The sequence below is a fragment of the Haliotis cracherodii genome, unplaced genomic scaffold (genome assembly GCF_022045235.1).
Source record: "Haliotis cracherodii isolate W230 unplaced genomic scaffold, xgHalCrac1.p SCAF_9, whole genome shotgun sequence".
NCBI lineage: Eukaryota > Metazoa > Mollusca > Gastropoda > Lepetellida > Haliotidae > Haliotis > Haliotis cracherodii.
Window position 1 is genome coordinate 20,660,898 of NW_027266343.1, and position 19,475 is coordinate 20,680,372.

At 41.9% G+C, this 19,475-nt stretch overlaps 1 protein-coding gene across 3 annotated transcripts in view; it reads left to right on the forward strand.

Moving 5' to 3' along the window:
* Nucleotides 1-2,732: 2,732 nt before the first annotated feature.
* LOC139453381 (glycine N-acyltransferase-like) overlaps nt 2,733-19,475 on the forward strand; it is a 52,679-nt gene continuing 35,936 nt past the window's right edge. For all 3 annotated transcript variants that reach the window (XM_071235061.1, XM_071235063.1, XM_071235062.1), the window contains exon 1: nt 2,733-3,148. In XM_071235061.1, coding sequence (XP_071091162.1) covers nt 2,951-3,148 — 198 coding nt within the window. In that variant the 5' untranslated portion in view covers nt 2,733-2,950. The remainder of the gene's footprint in view (nt 3,149-19,475) is intronic.

Genomic DNA, 19,475 nt, shown 5'->3' on the forward strand with positions numbered 1-19,475 from the left:
CAACCTCGTCCATCACTACAGATACAACACAACCTCGTCCATCACTACAGATACAACACAACCTCGTCCATCACTACAGATACAACACAACCTCGTCCATCACTACAGATACAACACAACATCGTCCATCACTACAGATACAACACAACATCTTCTATCATTATACAGATGCAACACAACCTCGTCCATCACTACAGATACAACACAACATCTCCCATCATTATACAGATGCAACACAACCTCGTCCATCACTACAGATACAACACAACCTCGTCCATCACTACAGATACAACACAACCTCGTCCATCACTACAGATACAACACAACCTCGTCCATCACTACAGATACAACACAACATCGTCCATCACTACAGATACAACACAACATCGTCCATCACTACAGATACAACACAATATCGTCCATCACTACAGATACAACACAACATCTTCTATCATTATACAGATGCAACACAACCTCGTCCATCACTACAGATACAACACAACATCGTCCATCACTACAGATACAACACAACATCGTCCATCACTACAGATACAACACAACATCTCCCATCATGATACAGATGCAACACAACCTCGTCCATCACTACAGATACAACACAACCTCGTCCATCACTACAGATACAACACAACATCGTCCATCACTACAGATACAACACAACATCGTCCATCACTGCAGATACAACACAATATCGTCCATCACTACAGATACAACACAAGATCGCCCATCACAACAAATACAACACAACCTCTTCCATCACTACAGATACAACGCTACCTCGTCCATCACTACAGATACAACACAATATCGCCCATCACAACAAATACAACACAACCTCTTCCATCACTACAGATACAACGCAACATCGCCCATCACTACAGACACAACACAATGTCGTCCATCACAACAGATACAACGCAACATCGTCCATCACTACACATACAACACAATATCGTCCATCACTACAGATACAACACAACATCGTCCATCACTACAGATACAACACAATATCGTCCATCACTACAGATCCAACACAACATCGTCCATCACTACAGATACAACACAATATCGTCCATCACTACAGATACAACACAACATCGTCCATCACTACAGATACAACACAACATCGTCCATCACAACAGATGCAACACAACCTCGTCCATCACTACAGATACAACACAATATCGTCCATCACTACAGATCCAACACAACATCGTCCATCACTACAGATACAACACAATATCGTCCATCACTACAGATACAACCCAACCTCGTCCATCACAACAGATGCAACACAACCTCGTCCATCACTACAGATACAACACAATGTCGTCCATCACAAACAGATAAAACAAAACATCTTCCATCACTACAGATACAACACAACATCGCCCATCACTACAGATACAACACAATATCGCCCATCACAACAGATACAACACAATATCGTCCATCATTTCAGATACAACACAACATCTTCCATCATCATACAGATGCAATACGGATACAACACATCAAAATGACATTGCAAATCCCCCACCCCCACCCTCATCCCCACCCCCACCCCCACCCCCACCCCCCGACTGACTTCTGTCACGACACCTCGCCAGGGACGAGTACTACAACTTCGACGTGTTAAAGTTCGTTCAAACAGTCACGTAAGTTGAAACTTGAAACGCGATGTTATGTCATTGTCAAGTTGTGTACAATTTGAGATATTTCCTGTCCCAAAGGTCCTGGTTTAGAAAAAGGCGCGGCTGTCCCTCGGGATCCGCTCGTAAGATATACTGGCTACACTCGATTCTGCTATTCTGCACATGTCTACAATGTCTTCATTAAACCGTAGTATTACTTCAGCATGTCTTTAATTACTTACAAATTTCACTTTGTCAGGATAATATGTATAATCGAAACAAGGTGTCACTGACAATTAAGCATGTGAACTACATGCATATGTACCTATGTATTACTATTACAACGTGATAGAATGATGTAAAGGGTGCAAGTGTACCCTTATAAGCTGCGATGAAGCTGCATATCTCCCTTTTTTTATCACAAAAACAAACAAACCGGATATATGAATATATAGCAGTGGTTTCTTAACAGGATATATATGTATATATATTGACACAACATACACATTTATCCTATTTTTTGTGTCTCTCCTGTTTTTACTTTATCCATTTCCTATAAATACCCTTCAATGACATCGTAGACCTTTCAATCACTGTCTTGTCGCCGATATATATATATATATAAAATACTGATACAAAGGACGTCATATACGGGGTATACGTGGACACAAAATACCATGTTGTCTGTTCTTATCAATAGCAAAGTAGAAATGCACTCACTCCACAATATTACCATAAACCATTCTTCTCGTCTGAAAATAAAAAATTAAACTGAGTTCGTCCACAACACATTCAATAACTGAATGTATATCTGAAGAGAAATTTATGTAAATCAGATTAAAAATATATAATTATGCATAATGTATTCATCTCATTTCATTGAGTATGATTGTACATGAGTAGTGTAAGATCCCTAGATAGATTATGTATAAATATATTGTACTCTGGGCCACGAGGCCTCCAATACTGCATTATTTTCTTGAATCTTGACAAGAGCAACGCGCACAGACTTCACCGTTCAGCTACAATGATACCTCCCCGTGTGATATGACCTCTAACCTTGTGACGTCACTCATGACATTCACATCGGGGTCACGACTTCGCCTGTCCACGTGATGGCTCCAAGTTCCTTGAATGATCTCGTAGTAAGGTGACAGTCGGCAGTGAATGGCATGTGTTGTAATAAACACAACGGACTGGAAGCTGCCGAGATCTCTCTGACTTAGTCAGCCGACAGCAGAATACAGATTCGTGCATATCATCAGTGTGCTGACGAAATGCCTTCTGCCCAATAGTGAATGGTATTTTGTTTGTACTACAAACGCCAAGCCGAGGAACCCCGACAACATAGATTTTTCGGTTTACACACAGAAAACTTTAACCCAGAGGAGTTACACTGGGGCAAATCCCTTACCATGATTTATCAGGTTTTACTAAAAGAAGAAGTGATTGCTCTAAAAGATGAACTAGAGAAAGGGCTGCCTGGAACAGCGAAGGTAAGTTTCAAATGTTATCGTTTCGAGCGAGTCGTAAGTGAATGAGGCTCTCAACCAAAGGGAGTCTACTGTTTATCAACACTATGTTACAGAGATGTCGATGTAAAATGTGATCTCTCCTCATTCTCCCCACTCCTCCCCAATTACAAAACAAAACAAAACACAACCCCCCCAAACACACCCTCCTCCCGATTATTTTTTTCAAAAACTATCAAACTTAATTGACTCAAACCAACAAGGTGCATGATCACTGTTACCAACCACTGTGGTAACTTGAAAACCAGTGTAAATAACCAGTGACTGGTCTCATGCATGTGTTGCAATGCTGCTATCACAATATGATAATAAAATTAAGCCGGTGTTTGGTCAATAGCAGGTATCATGTTTGATTGATTGTGCGACAGGCAGTTTCAGTTAATTACATCATGTACACATGGCACAGTTTCAACACTGAATAAATGACTACTGCCCAACGTCACGCCAACGATGTGGTAATCGACGTTTGAAAAACATATATTAATTAGGACCTGTATTCATTTGCCAATGATAGAACATTGCAAGAAATGACTTTATCTTCCATCCTACATCCATGTAATTAAAATTACGATAAAGCTGATTATAAATTTCAAAATTTTTGAATAATGTTCTTATACATCACAAACACAATACAAAGTAGGGCGGTAGGGTAGCCCAGTGGTTAAAGCGTTGGCTCGTCATGCCGAAGACCCGGGTTCGATTCCGCACATGGGTACAATGTGTACAACCCATTTCTGTTGTCCCCCGTCGTGATATTGCTGGAATATTGCTAGAAGCGGTGTAAAACCATACTCATTCACTCACTCTCAAGGCAAAGTCAGTCAGGATGAGCAGGTTTTTACTAAGTTTCTATGTTACTTTTGAGCTGGTGTTTTTGCATGCTACTTTATAATGTTACAGACCAGACTGAGGCAATGTGAAAAATAAAATGCCAAGATTTGCCAAATAATAAGCAAAGCCACATAGAGGAAAAAATCGAAAGGGGTTTACAAGATCCGGTCCATAGAAATGTATTGTGTACGTATTTATGACGGACCAAGAACGTACTCCAGGCCATGTATTACCTGTGTGGGAATCGAACCCGGTCGTTTTTTAATTTTACCACCATCCATCGCCTTTATACATATTGATAGATTTTCCGGTATGACTGAGAGCAGTTTCCATATAAGGAAAATATCAACCAGAGTGCATGTTCCGTCTACTCAGAAATTGCTTTAGATTAATGTCCTCTACCGTATTCTTAGAACTAGCAGGAGACACGTGATGATAATGTGATGTCGGAAGTACAGAGGAGGAAATAACGCATCCCGTACCGCGTAGATCGTGATGTTTGTATTTACTGTTTACCTACAGAGTGAAAACTGTTTAAACAAACATGCCCTCGTCATTGATAAACCAGGAAAACAAACATATGTTAGGTATAACGATGTTGACTCTATTTGTTATTAGTTTGTTCGAAAACACAAAACAAAATGATGAGTTTTCGGCTTTCACATTTGTCATCCTAGATCTGCATATGTCCGCCCGACTAGGTTGATGCATGTCATCGACCCCAATTGCCTGGATCGATGCTCATGGTACTAATCACTGGATTGTCTAGTTCAGACTCGATTATTTACAGACCGCCTTCGAAAAGCTGGAATATTGCTGAGTGCGGCGTTAAACAACAAACCAAAACCAAATCTAATCGGGACGTACATCTACATACATGGTAGTGAAGTGGTTCCTTTTACAATTTAAGTAAACTGTCAAAATATAGCGTTTTAACTGTTCACGGAAACAAACAATCGTATTATGAATATGCTACCTCAAAATACATAGATCTCATCATAAAACATTGCATATGTCGGAGAATGCCATCCCCCGCCGACTCATGTGGGCCTTGAAAACCGAACGTAGTATGTTGTAGGCAGAGACGATTTTGATATCTTGGACCCCTCACTTTTACAAAGGCTGGAACCGCCCTTGAATGACACTTTGTTATTTCTCTGAAAAGTTTGTGGTGTTGCTGACGGAATCGTCTTCAGGGCTGTCCCAGCCATGCTTCAACTCTACTGCCCACCTTTTAAAGGGGCGTCACCCTTCCCTTGTCTTGTACTCATATCTTCATGGATGGCGTCAGATGTTAAGCCGTCTTTCAGCAAGTATTTGGTCAATGCACTTTCCTCAAGTTTGTCGGGGTCACGTGTGGCCCTGTCGTCTAAGGCGCCGCGAGTTGCGGCCCTTGGGCACGCCAGAAACCTATGATTGTGGATTCGAATCCCGGTTCGCCCCCATTATGTTTCTAGGTTTGTCAGCACCATACCCGTGCTTGTGGGTTTCATCGAAGTGGTAAACGTCTGCGATCTGCATCACTTCGGGCTTTCCTCCCACATTAAGCTGAAACGCCGTGATATAACTGTAATACTGTTAAAAGTGGTGTTACACCCAACTCACTCACTCCTCAAGTTTGTCCATTTTCCCATGGTCAAAGACTCCTGCCTATTTTACTAACCTGTCAACTGTTTTGTGGAGATACCTCCCATGTAATGTCCACAACAAAATAGTTCAATATTACGCAATTCTTTCTGTGTGAGGCTCAGAGGTTATCGTTTAACCAACGTTCAACCCAACTACAATTCATACATAGCATGATACACTGTACAAAGTCCATCCCAGTGAAACGCGTTAAACGTCAATCGAAGAGTTTACAAGTTCACTCAAAATATTAGGGACATGTCTAACAATCACTGTTATAATTTCAGTGAAAGATCCGTCACGCCTTAAATGGCGGTTGGTGAAAAAACAACAGAAATAAGAACCAGATGTCGCCACCTGGATTTTTTTTTTTTATCTGTTAGTGTATTGATTGAATTGATGAACTTGACAATTATATTTTCAAGCATTGACCGGAGTTAAAATGAAGGCCCATTATATACCTAATGAGTCTATATATAGCACTGTGCCCCGACGCGGCGCCGAGCGTACCTGTACTTTATGTGAAGAAGTTATACAAACTTAAAGGGGCACTGATCTAACGCAATTCCCCGGGACTGGTTGTTGCCTTTGTTATTGTTTTTTCTCAGTGAGTACCCGGATGTATAGCAGAAATCTAGACTAGTTCGCGACCTCTGCTGCGCCATTCGTAAGCGCATTAGTCGCTTTTATGGGTAGTAATAAGGGCGTATGGTCACATTGATGAACAAAATGAAATACAGTTTTCGAGATAATAAGGAAATGTAGGTATCGTTGTGGGTAGCATCGGTAATGGTGACGAAGTTTTGATAAGTCACTTGCTTGGTAATTTTGCGATTTTCGTTTAGACTATTTTGACTTGCAACACAAAGTACATATTTCACCTGCGCATTGCTTTTTTTATAGTGTGTATTTTTTGTTACTGTCAAATGTGTAACAAATTTATTAAACGTCTAAATATTCAGTTATTTTACAAAGTGACTGAAAAACATTTCCCTCTGTATTATTATGATAACGAATTCCAAACATTTTGATGTTTAATGTCATCACCAAGAGACTGAAAATGTTACGTTGAGAAAAGTACATTTCTATGTTGTTTGGCTTCTAATCCTACATAATAATCTGTTGTGATGTTTGTAGGCCCTTTTGATCGTCTTAATCAATCTGGACAGATTTTTTAGTCAAAATGACTGAAATATTTACACATTTTATAAATTGCCTGAGAGAATTTTACAAATTGACGGTAATATATACACGCTTACAAAGGAAACGACCTGTGAAAACAACGTCTATCGCGCATTGAAGAATTTCCCAACCAAGACGTAGAGAAACAAGAACGAATCGGTTCAAATGAAGGAAAACAAAATGCAAATATCATAATTACAACCTACCAAATTTATGTGTATACATTTTAGGCAGCGTCCTTGTTCGAGGAATGTATCCGTGAATATCCACACAAAGGAACAATATCCCACTCGTCTGCAGATGTACAAAGAAACTTATTCGATGTCACGTGTCTCAGTAACAATCAAATATTTTAAAAGATATATGTCGTTTCGGGATATTATAACCCGTGTTCGTTTCTCAACTGATCACTTGGATTGTTTCAGGTGTTTTACATAGGTGTCAGGTCTCAATGGTCGGCTGAGAAAGCCCACGTGACAACTATTTTCATAACGTTCACGGTTCCTAAAAAATCCATTGAGTGGTAGATAACAATGATCAATCAATCAACGTATTATAAGTTAACCCTTTGAACAAAGTATGTTGTTTTTACATCGGCATCGGCACTTCACGCCATGGTATGAATGTATTCCCTTTGTTTTAGTAAACCTAGACATGTAAACACTCACTCTTGACATATCCACTGTGCAAGATAACAGTGATTAATCAATCAACGTATTTTCTGTTAATCCTTTGATGACTAGGAACGTTCCGTTGATTTACAAAAAAATAAATCAACTGATCATTCATCTCTTGCTGGGCTGCCACGTGCATATTACATAACACACATTTCACCTCACTTCAAACCTGGATTTAGATTGAATAATTACCCCAGACACAATAAATGCCAAATGGGAACCTTTGTCAGGTAATCTAAGTGGTGCTACCACTAATTGTTCCTGTAATAAATTCATTAACTGAGCATCAAGTGAATGACGACAAATACACAAGTGAAGGGTTATACGAGAAAACGTGGATGTCAACAAGGGAGTAGTAATCGTATTATCGACGCAAGCCGAAATCCGAAAATGCTTTCACTGCATGGATACTTTTTTTAGTATAAAACTATAACCATCTGGGGTATTTCCAAATGACGACATCCGATGAGCTCCGCTGCTTGTTTAGGCTGAAGAAATTAATTAACATGCGCCCTTTGTCGAAATCTGTATAGATCACAGTTAACCAATCAGTGTTTATGCAAAAATGCGTAAAACAAATATTGCCTCCAGCCTCCAAGTTTATTTAGCTGTCCTTGCAGACGGTAGCCCAGTCTCTGGTCACGCTCAGTTGCGTTGCGTATCATCCGGGTACTCACGGGCGGAAAAACAATAACAAAGGCAACAACCAGTCCGGGGAATTGCGTTAGATCAGTGCCCCTTTAAACACAACTTCATTGTCATAAATTGTTGGTATATATTGGATAGCTGTTTTATGTATTGAATATATCTACAAACGACCTTGAATTTCTTCATGCCGAGTAGTCATATTTGGCATTTATCAATATCCCGTGAAATATCGATCAGAAGTCGGAATATATATATATATATATATATATATATATATATATATATATATATATATATATATATATATATATATATGTGACAAACTGAACAAATGTACGCGAGTGTACCCCGCGTGGGGCCACTCATGCGCACTTCACACTCCAGTAATACTTTATGTGAGATAGAGGCTAAGGTGTGTCATCTTGATGCTTGGCTGTTTTTGTGTGGCCAATTTTTCAGAAATTGACCCTGCCTGTCCATGCGGTCGCCAGCTGATCAACGCGTGCATGTTTATTAGCTTACAAGCCATAAAGCGACCCCTCGGTATAACGAGTAACCCGTTGCGAACCAATCAGCAATCTTCACTATAGTGCGGACATCCATACGAATTGACCTGGCTTGTTTGGGAGTTCATATATGTTATTACAATAGTTACTTGTAATCCATCAGATAAATATCGTCATAGTGTCATACATCGTAAGTGATTTTATTATTTACTTCGTTTTAATTGAGTGAAGAATTAGTCGGAAAGCAATGAAGGAGTGAAATTAGTTGTGGAACTGATGAATAAGTAAAATTAGTTGAGGAACAATTGATCATGAGTAAAATGAGTTGAGAAACTCAATACATGAATGAAAAAGGCAACCGTTGAACCTATAAGTGTTTCTTGCCTAGATCTGAAAATGTGACCGAATTTTCGATTTGCGGAGTGTACAATGTTTCAGCTACACAGGGGAGATACAGGGATAGAAATTTGTTTCACTGATGGCGAAATGAAGGTAACCACGTCCCTTGTTTACACGCCGGCAAGAAACGGAACGGGTGCACTATATAAACGCGTGATAATATTGCTTTGGTGCATGTGCTTATATTTTTATAAGTTTCCGTTTAAGTAAGACATATCCACATATTAACGCGCCTGGATTTGACGAAAGTGGTGCCCTGCATCTCTCTACAGGATTTCCTTGTACATGCATCAGGATAACACGTCGTCATGTATAATATTTAAAGCGGCAAAAACCCACAACTGATTCACGCACAACATATAAATTAGTACAGTACACCTTGTTGACATTAACATGTGCATATTGAGTTAAACATGCCATGACCATACATACTTTATTCTATTGGCATAGGAGTATATTCATTCACAGTAAATATCAAGGCTGGAAAGGTTTTCAAAGATACATGCTACCCGTGAAGATCCGGGGTAGAAAAGGTCTCCAGCAACCCATGCTTGCCGTAGAAGACAACTATGCTTGTCGTAAGAGGCGACCGGGATCGGGTGGTCAGGATCGCTGACATGGTTGATGCATGTCATCGATCCCAATTGTGTGGATCGATGCTCATGATATCAATCACTGGATTGTCTGGTCCAGCCTCGTTTATTTACAGACCGCCGTCATATAGCTGGAATATTGCTGAGTGTGGTTAAACAACAACAACAAACCAACCAACCAACCAACCAAACATACACGCAGGCGCCTACTGTAGCCATTTCTTCAAAGCGCCAACTGAAGTCCATGGGAATCGGGTGGCTACAAGGGATGACCTGCACGGTGATTATGTGCCATCGCATCTCTATGAGGCGAATCGTCACTCGTTCTTTCAGTCACTGGTTTAATGTGCACTCTCGATTATCGACGGGTTGTCATGATATAGCTGCAGTATTGCTGACTGCTGCGTTAATCAACATTCATGCACTCGGACTGACCAGAAGTCATGGATATTTGTTCTCGCAATCAGCCACTGGTTTTATGCTATTACAGATAACTGTGATGTGACTGTAGTATGTACTATGTCTTGTTGCGCTCCCAGGTGTAACATTCAGTAGCCAGCAGGACGTCGACATCTGGAACATTTTGATGTGCAGGTTTATATACGGCTAATGTCAGATACCCAGACCAGGAAGTTGCAACCCGTCACATTCGTTATAGCGCGGATGGACAAAGGCGTCTTGCAGAATTCATGAGATATGCAGCATTCGTTTAATTGTTGATCGATCTGTTGACCTGGCGCCAGTGTGTAGCATTAGATATGAAAGGCTGCGTGCTGGAGTCCGATGTACACTACGTCAACAAGCGCTTCATTTGACTTGGATTACTGTGGCTGTAAGACCTGTCAAACTGATCTGATCTGAGACGACAAAAAGACCGCTTCTCCATATCTCCACTAATATTTCACTAGCGACCCAGTCTGTATTGAGCGACCTGCCGCACAGAGCGTATAAGGTCGTTGTTTCTTCTTTCTGTAACTGTGTCGTCCAGTCTCGATTATTGACTGGTCTCCGTGAAGTAGACGGTTTATTTCTGACTGGTGCCTTCAACATCACTGACTCAGTCACTCGCCTACGGGATGCCTGGATGGGGGCAAGATGGTGCTGCCCTTCCATTCATCAAAACGTTAATACTTCACGTTTCCCTTTGCTACACAACATTCTTATTAGTGAAAAAAGAGATTTAAAAACGGGATCGGGTGGACAGGCTCGCTGACTGTTGACGCATGTCATCGTATCCAAGTTGCGTAGATCGTTGCTCGTAATGTCAACCCGACTCGATTAATTATAGACCGGCGTTAAACCACAAAGGTTAGATGAAAAAAATAGAAATTAATCATATATGATTGGTTACAACAGATCGGTCTTGTTTTTGCGATCGACCTTTTACTAAAGCCTGGTCACTTCATACAGATGTATGTCGTTGATTCGCGCACCCGAGCAAATACGCCCCGTTTAAACGCAATACCGACTCGATCGACCGTCTTACGATAAGGACATCAGTAGCTTTCTACACATACGTATGAATAAGAATATGTAAGTATATTTTAAATAATCAGATTTTGTGTGAAACAGATTGTGCTCAACGCCATATGATAATACAAAACACGGAAATGGCACTCTCGCAGTGATAGGTAAATATATCTTTTGTATCTACATGACACTGGTACATATATTTATGTTCCGTGATGTTTACTGAACCCACATGCCACCGGTGAACACAGAGAGAGAAGTACCCTCACAAACACTATCTATACTATACTGTAACTTGGAAGTAATGAGACTTCAGGCTAGTTGAATATATATTTCACAATGCATAGTTAACATCAGTGCATGGGCCTTATCTACGTGTAACACATACATGAATAACCGTGTGACTATGAACACGAGGTTATAGGAAGTAAAATTGTCAGACATCCTATGCTCTAACATGAGGCCTGGATTAAATGTGTAACACAGATGGTAGTATGGGACCGATCACGTGACGTCGTTCTTCTGATACACTCGTAACTCCTGGTAAATATGTTGTTATTATTGATAAAAACTGATACGTAACTACATATGATACTTTTTATCCACTCCTAATTTGTGTCATGCACAACTGTTACTGGCGCGTCATCTTGTTGAGATTGTTTCCCCGACGGAATGGGGGCGTTGCTCAACCACTAGTAACGTTTGTCTGGCTCAGAATCTATTGTTTATAGCCTGCCGTGATATAGGTTGAATAACGCGGGCTGTTGAGTATCATACACAAACAAGATAAAGTTTGTTTGTTGTTTAACGCTATGCTCAGCAATATTCCAGCTATATATGACGGTGGTCTGTAATAATCGAGTCCGGCCCAGACATTCCAGTGATTGATGTCAAGAGCGTCGATCTACGCACTTGGGTTACGATGCAATGCATCAACCAAGTTATCGAGCCTGACCTCCCGATCCGGTTAGTCGTCTCTTATGACAAGCATAGTCGCCTCTTGCAACTTGCATTGGTTGCTGAAAACCATTTTTAGTCTAACCCGGATCTTCACGGGTCAACAAGACAAGGCGAACAGTTGTAGACATATATGCAAGCATGCGATTTCGAGGGGATGGGTTCTCGCATGTATGGAATAGTTTTTAGGTTTTAGCCACAATAAATTGCTGTTTCATCTTCGAAATATCATCTTTTTTTAATGCTGATTTTCCTATCATTTATAGCTTGCCATATTTAGGGACTTCATAACTCATACTCCCCCCATACTTGGAGGGCTCAGGAAAAAGAAACGTATGTTAGTTTATTTTGTTATTAAAATTTGTCAACTGAAAATATAAATAGCTTTAGGTCTTTAAAACATTTAGTCGTCTTTTGAATAAAAAAACTCCATCATCATCCATATCATCAATTCAGGAAAACATCCTATTACCAATACTCGATATGGTATTGTCATATTATTAATACTTTCTTCAAAATGTAAGCCTTGTTGGGAAGAAACTGTAATGGTATACAAATGGTCTCATGATATCAATGGATTCCACCGTGCATTGGTAAGAAGTCCCGAGGTTGACAGTGCCGTTTTTTTAAAAATTAAGATATTCTTTTACTGAATTATCTCTGATGCGACGCTTCCCGATAACAAGAGAGATCTGTGAGTATTTTTTAGTATCCCCCGGCATATAATGCGGGGAGATATAGCGATCAGTCAGTCTGTCCGTCCGTAATCATTTCCTTTTCCGGGGCAGAACTCGAAAATAATTCAGTGTATTTGATCAAAACTTTGCATGTCTACCAGGCACATACTGAACTGGTGGCTTTTGCTATTTAGGAATATTAGAAATATTTATTTTTTATGTTTTCATGGCAACAATTAAGTGGGACTTAGGTTCTATAAGCATGGTGTTCGTTTCCGGAGCGTTACTCAAAAACTGTAAAATACTTACAAAACTTTGCATGTCTACCAGGCACATATTGAACTGGTGCCTGTTGCTATTTAGGAATCCTTTCTTCTTCTTTTTTTTTTTTACGTTTCCATGGTAACAAGTTGGACTTAGGTTCAATAAGGGCGGTGTTCGTTTCTGGAGCGTAACTCAAAAACGGTTAAATACTTTCTTACAAAACTTTACATGTCTACCAGGCACATACTGAACTGGTGCCTTTTTTATTTTTTACGTTTCAATGGCAACAAGTTGGATTTAAGTTTTCATATAGGGTAGGTTCACTTATGGAGTATAACAAATAAATTGTTAAATATTTCCTTGCCAAACATTGCATGTCCATATATAAAGTACATACTGAACAGGTGCCATTTGATATTAAGGAGTTTTAGAAATGCTTATTTTAGAATGTCCATTGCAGTTATTTTGACATGGGCTAAGAGAAATGTTGGGTCAGTTACCTGGTTTGGGACTATAACGTGTTAAAATGGGTGGGGGATATAGATGACTTCGTTGACTATACGCTTGTTTCTTGTAATTTGTCATTTGTTTGCAAACCCATAGAAACACCCGTTTTACTTTCCATTTCATATGGATGCGACCATGGTGGATCTTTTGATGGTAAACAATGTATGTTTCTTAAAGAACATTCAACTGTTGACTCATTACATACAGAATTGCACATTTACTAGTGGTTACTTTACAGGCAGCTGCCGGGGGGATACGTCATCTTTCTGATGACTCTTGTTCTTATTTGTTTGTATTCTTAAAATACGACAATGCACAAACGTACATTCGGATATTTATCATAGTTTATAATGGTTTCTAACTGTCTAAGTGTTGGTAAACATGTGTTCCTACTTAAATAATTATTTTATGTTTCTTTCATAAATCTCTCACAGCGAGCAAAACATAAATGGAATTATTTATTTTCATCTATAGTATATCGAACATTTATCGTGATAGGTTATTCGTGTCATTTTGACGTAATCTGAGAAAAAAATGGAAAAGGTATACTACTTGTTTGAGAAGAATTTGTGGATTAACTGTAGACTGCAGCGTTAAAGGCAGACATTGCGCGGTTATTCATTGGGTTTGCATCATGTTCGTGTGCACCTTCTTCAATTTATGTTTAAATTGCGCCATTTACACGGCGCGCCGCAAAACAGAATGTCAGGCGTACCATTTTTTTAATAACTCTGAAACGTTCGTCTCCTTCAAGATGAAATTGCAAAACATTTAACAACTCTTTGAGGTTGTCCATTATTATGATTAATTTCGTCATTTTCACGACGTTTTGTCGTCTATGTCCTTGTAGACAACGGTTGCTAGGGAGTTGAGAGAGGACGAGTGTGGACCTTATGTACTCTTAAGTGCACAAATTTTGGTGTTTCCACGTGGTAGATGTGAAACATGAGATGGTCAGAGGTCAGTAAAATGTGACAGAGGTATCAGACACCCGTGGTGACGGTTTGACTAGTCCGTATAAGGGATGGACTCGTCAGTCAGGAATGTCAATGGTGTACGTGTGGAGATGTCCTCCACCCTGTCGTGCACGTCGTGGTGCATGTCGTGGTGCATGTTGGTGACGTGCAGTCATGTCGGTCTGATCCCAATACTGCAGTAGGTTTGTTGAACGATGTTGCCGAGATTCGCCTGAAACGTGCTCGGATACACGTCCTGGGGAAGTTCGACAGACACTCCTTGCGCCGTAGTGTGTGTAAATAGACACAGTGTTCGTAAGGTGTGGGTACTCAATACGAGGGATTGGAAACACCGAACTTTTTCAAATTGTGCGGCACAAATGGTCCGATTCCGCAAGTACATTTCCACGTTTCTGCACTATCGTCTACAAAACACACGTCCATGTGCTGTCTAAATCAGGAAAAGATGCATATGACAACGAGATTTACAAATTACAGGAGGTCTGTAGGCATTACTGAACACATCAGCACCACCCTTAACGTGATCTGGTAGCCCACAAGCTTTACTAAATATTTGCAAGGTACGACATCATCTCCAGCCAATGGACTGGGGAGAGATTTTAGCATTGCCCACCTCTCCTCATATTTCACTGTGATTGGGTCTTCTGTTTCGAGTATTCTGGCTGCGTATATGCAACTGCTAATATTGTGAGCGATTTCTTGTAAGATATATGCTTTCTGGACAAACAAACTACCAGCTAACGTACAGAAGTGTATTTCAGAACTGTCGCAACATGGATCAATTGCCCAGAAATTACATGGCAAAACGAGCTCAACGACACGCACTGTACCACAGATAGGTATTCAGTCACGTGATCCCATGCGCATGTCGTCATAGCATCCCGCATTCGTGACCAACTCGTGTTATTCCGGATCATGCCGAATAGCGACTCGTGTCCCCTTCATGGACATTTTTGCGACTCGGATCCGTCCAAGCGCAGACGAGCACAGCTTAAAGAATTGTCAACTCGTTGCGTTATGATTCAATATTTCTCCCCACCCCCCACACCGTCCCCCCACCCCGTCCCAACACCCCCACCCCCCATACACACCCTCAGGGATTCTTTGACCGAAGTTACGGAAAGGGCCGAGTGGTGACGAGTGGGCATTCCGAACAGAGACTGGTAACTGTATCATGATCACCGCTGCCGAGACAGGTGCGTCGTGCGGAGAGTGTCGAGTCCAGCATGAACGGTACATGCCATCAGTCTGCAGGTGTGATGCACGCGGGACGCACGATCAGCTGGATGCCTATCATCCATACACTCATGATCAATCATGCGTACAAGCCATGTTTAACACAGATCTTAGGCTTATTATCGCAACAGAACTTTTGTAACCTATTCCGTCCCAATTTGCGACCCAAAGTTAACATAGTTTTGACGAAGACCGCTTTTTTTATATCTCGATTAGTGGTCTCACGGTGCATCAGAACATGTATCAGCCGTCTTCTGTACTTGAGACAAGCTCATACATTTTGCACACGAGTGGATGTTTTTTTGTGTGTAATGAGGCTGAGATCGTGCAGGATCTGGGTCATAAAGCCTGTCCTTGGTTGACGCTTACCAGGATAGGGTATTGTCAAAGGGTATATCTGTTGACTGCGATATGTTCTGTCTACAATCGTGTATTGAAGTTAATCAGTGCGTGATATGCATGCAGAATTTTAGTGATGTAAGTGTGTTTTTGTTGGGAGGAAGAAAGAATGCAGTGTTTGAACCTCTTCACTTGCTGGTTGGTCTGCGTTAACCTGAGCATGAAAACCCCTGCAACCTGTGGAGGATTCCGGTCTGAAGAGGTCCCCCAGCAACTTGTGGAGGATTCCGGACGTAAGAGGCCCCCCTGCAACCTGTGGAGGATTCCGGACGTAAGAGGTCCCCCAGCAACCTGTGGAGGATTCCGGACGTAAGAGGTTCCCCAGCAACTGTGGAGGATTCCGGACGTAAGAGGTCCTTCAGCAACCTGTGGAGGATTCCGGACGTAAGAGGTCCCCCAGCAACCTGTGGAGGATTCCGGACGTAAGAGGTTCCCCAGCAACTGTGGAGGATTCCGGACGTAAGAGGTTCCCCAGCAACTGTGGAGGATTCCGGACGTAAGAGGTCCTTCAGCAACCTGTGGAGGATTCCGGACGTAAGAGGTCCCCCAGCAACCTGTGGAGGATTCCGGACGTAAGAGGTTCTCCAGCAACTGTGGAGGATTCCGGACGTAAGAGGTCCCCCAGCAACCTGTGGAGGATTCCGGACGTAAGAGGTTCCCCAGCAACCTGTGGAGGATTCCGGACGTAAGAGGTTCCCAAGCAACTGTGGAGGATTCCGGACGTAAGAGGTCCCCCAGCAACCTGTGGAGGATTCCGGACGTAAGAGGTTCCCCAGCAACTGTGGAGGATTCCGGACGTAAGAGGTCCTTCAGCAACCTGTGGAGGATTCCGGACGTAAGAGGTCCCCCTGCAACCTGTGGAGGATTCCGGACGTAAGAGGTTCTCCAGCAACTGTGGAGGATTCCGGACGTAAGAGGTCCCCCAGCAACCTGTGGAGGATTCCGGACGTAAGAGGTTCCCCAGCAACTGTGGAGGATTCCGGACGTAAGAGGTCCTTCAGCAACCTGTGGAGGATTCCGGACGTAAGAGGTCCCCCTGCAACCTGTGGAGGATTCCGGACGTAAGAGGTCCCCCAGCACCCCGTGGAGGATTCCAGTCAAAAGAGGTCCCCGGCAACCTGTGCTTGTCGTAAGACCCAACTAAAATGGGAATCCTTGGTTGCGACTGAGCTTGCGGATTGTCACCTGCTTGAATCTTTGCTTACCAACCAGATTTTTCTGGCCCAGAATATGTAGACTTACCGTGATGTGGCTGGAATACTGCCGACTGACATAAAACAACTTGACCTCCCTCTTTTCCAATGGACAATTCTAAAAGATTATAAATGACTGATAGTAAAAACGATGAGAACTGTCTTTTCAGGGAGTATCAGCCTATACGACATCTTAGCCTGCAACGCACACGGGCACGTCTGATTGCAGTATGACCATGTGAAGGAACTAAGTGTGAGCATTGTGCTGGGAACACCCAGAGATAGTATTGATCCCTTATCGTCTAGCACACATGGAACACCAGTACTGGGGAATATTCCACAGCGTAGTGGACCGCGAGCGGCAGCTAGTTGCCTTCCTTTGTCAGATTGTCACATGAAAACAAATTTGACTTCCATAAGCTCACGCACTTCCTGGAACAGTTTGGTTTGTTGGCCGAATGTTGCACTGAGCTGTCACGGCTGCAGTTCTTCATATTGCTCCGGCTAAACGTTGTCTCATCCGAAAAAATAAAAAAAAGTCCACAATGTTAGGAGTTCGTCTGGTTAGTTAGTGCAGTTGGCCGACTACTGACGCATTCTAAACCGGATCCCGCAGGTGTCATCGGACTAGAGGTTTACGTACTCCATAATCTACAGACAAACTATCCAAACGTACAAGTTTATTGATTCATTGCATATAGCGACGTTTCGATGTAGATTCGTACACCGTTATGGTACACTGCTAGCATGTATCAGTCTGCCTATGTGTTCACGGTATGTGAAAGCATGTACCTTACGGTATATGTAATGGCAAACATACGCGTTGGTATAAGTATACGCAATAATACTATATGAAACCCCTACACAAGCCGAAACGGATAACGTATGCCACTCAGAAACATACTTCGTACTTTTCTGGTGTGTGCCAATCTAGGGTTGTTACATGGATGTTCATGGAAACAGTGGGCCTAGTCGTGGCTGTGTAGAGCTGCGACCTGCGACCTGCGACTGGAAGGCTCCCCTGCTCCAGGGTTCGAATCCATTTTGTTCGATGACAAGCACATGTGTAGCTAGCCTACTTGTTGGTACGTGCCTACACCAAGCCTCCTCGTCTCACGAATGTTATCTGTTAGATTAGCCTCTGTATTCGGCCATTAGGACCTCATTCATACTGAGGTTAAAAAGTATGCCGCTTTTTCAACGAATGTCAACTGCAACGGAGAAAATGAAGGAATACACTCGTCCACTGTTTGGAAATAATTGTCGTAGCATATATCAGCGGATGATCAGGTCACGGTCACCACTACCGAGTGTACTCCCTGATGCGGGCGTAATGATCACCTACCCATGCTCGTCGACATTCAACCATTTCGTCCCCTGTTGCAATTCCGGGTTACAATAGGTCACTCCTAATCTATGCTTGTGAGATTTGATTTGTGTGTTTGTCAGGTCTCGACTCGATAATTGACTACTATGTAAGTGACTGGAATATACACGACGGAGTGGGGCGTTAAACAACAACAAAACAACGAAGCAAGCCCCCGGTGTATCTTCTGCTGTAGCCAATGATATGGAAACTGGAACACGGGATGCTGTAAGCCAGAAACGTAACGATGACGCAGTGGCAAGGGTGGCACAGCACATCGTCTAAGACTCCGCAATTCACTGTGCAGATTTCTGCGTCCATTTGGAACGCCTGCACCTGTGGTTGTGGATTCGAATCCCGGTTTGGGTTTTCACCAAAGTAGTAAACGCTTGAGACCTGCATCACTTTTGGCTTTCCTCTCACATTTAGCTGAAACGCTGTGATGTGACTGGAATACTGTTCAAGGAGTTGTTAAGCCGAACTCACTCACTGATAAATTTGTTTCTCTAATGCCGTGCAGAACAAACAGGAAACAATAGTTAATTTGGTTTTGTGATCTTTTGTCCTGTTAGGTAATATAATTTTATTATTTTTTTCAAAATGTACTTCCGTTACTCAGAGTGAGTGTGTGAGTGAGTTTGGTTTTACGCCGCTTTTAGCAATATTCCAGCAATATCACGGCGGGGGACACCAGAAATGGGCTTCACACATTGTACCCATGTCGGGATTCGAACCCGGGTCTTCGGCGTGACGAGCGAACGCTTTAACCACTAGGCTACCCGA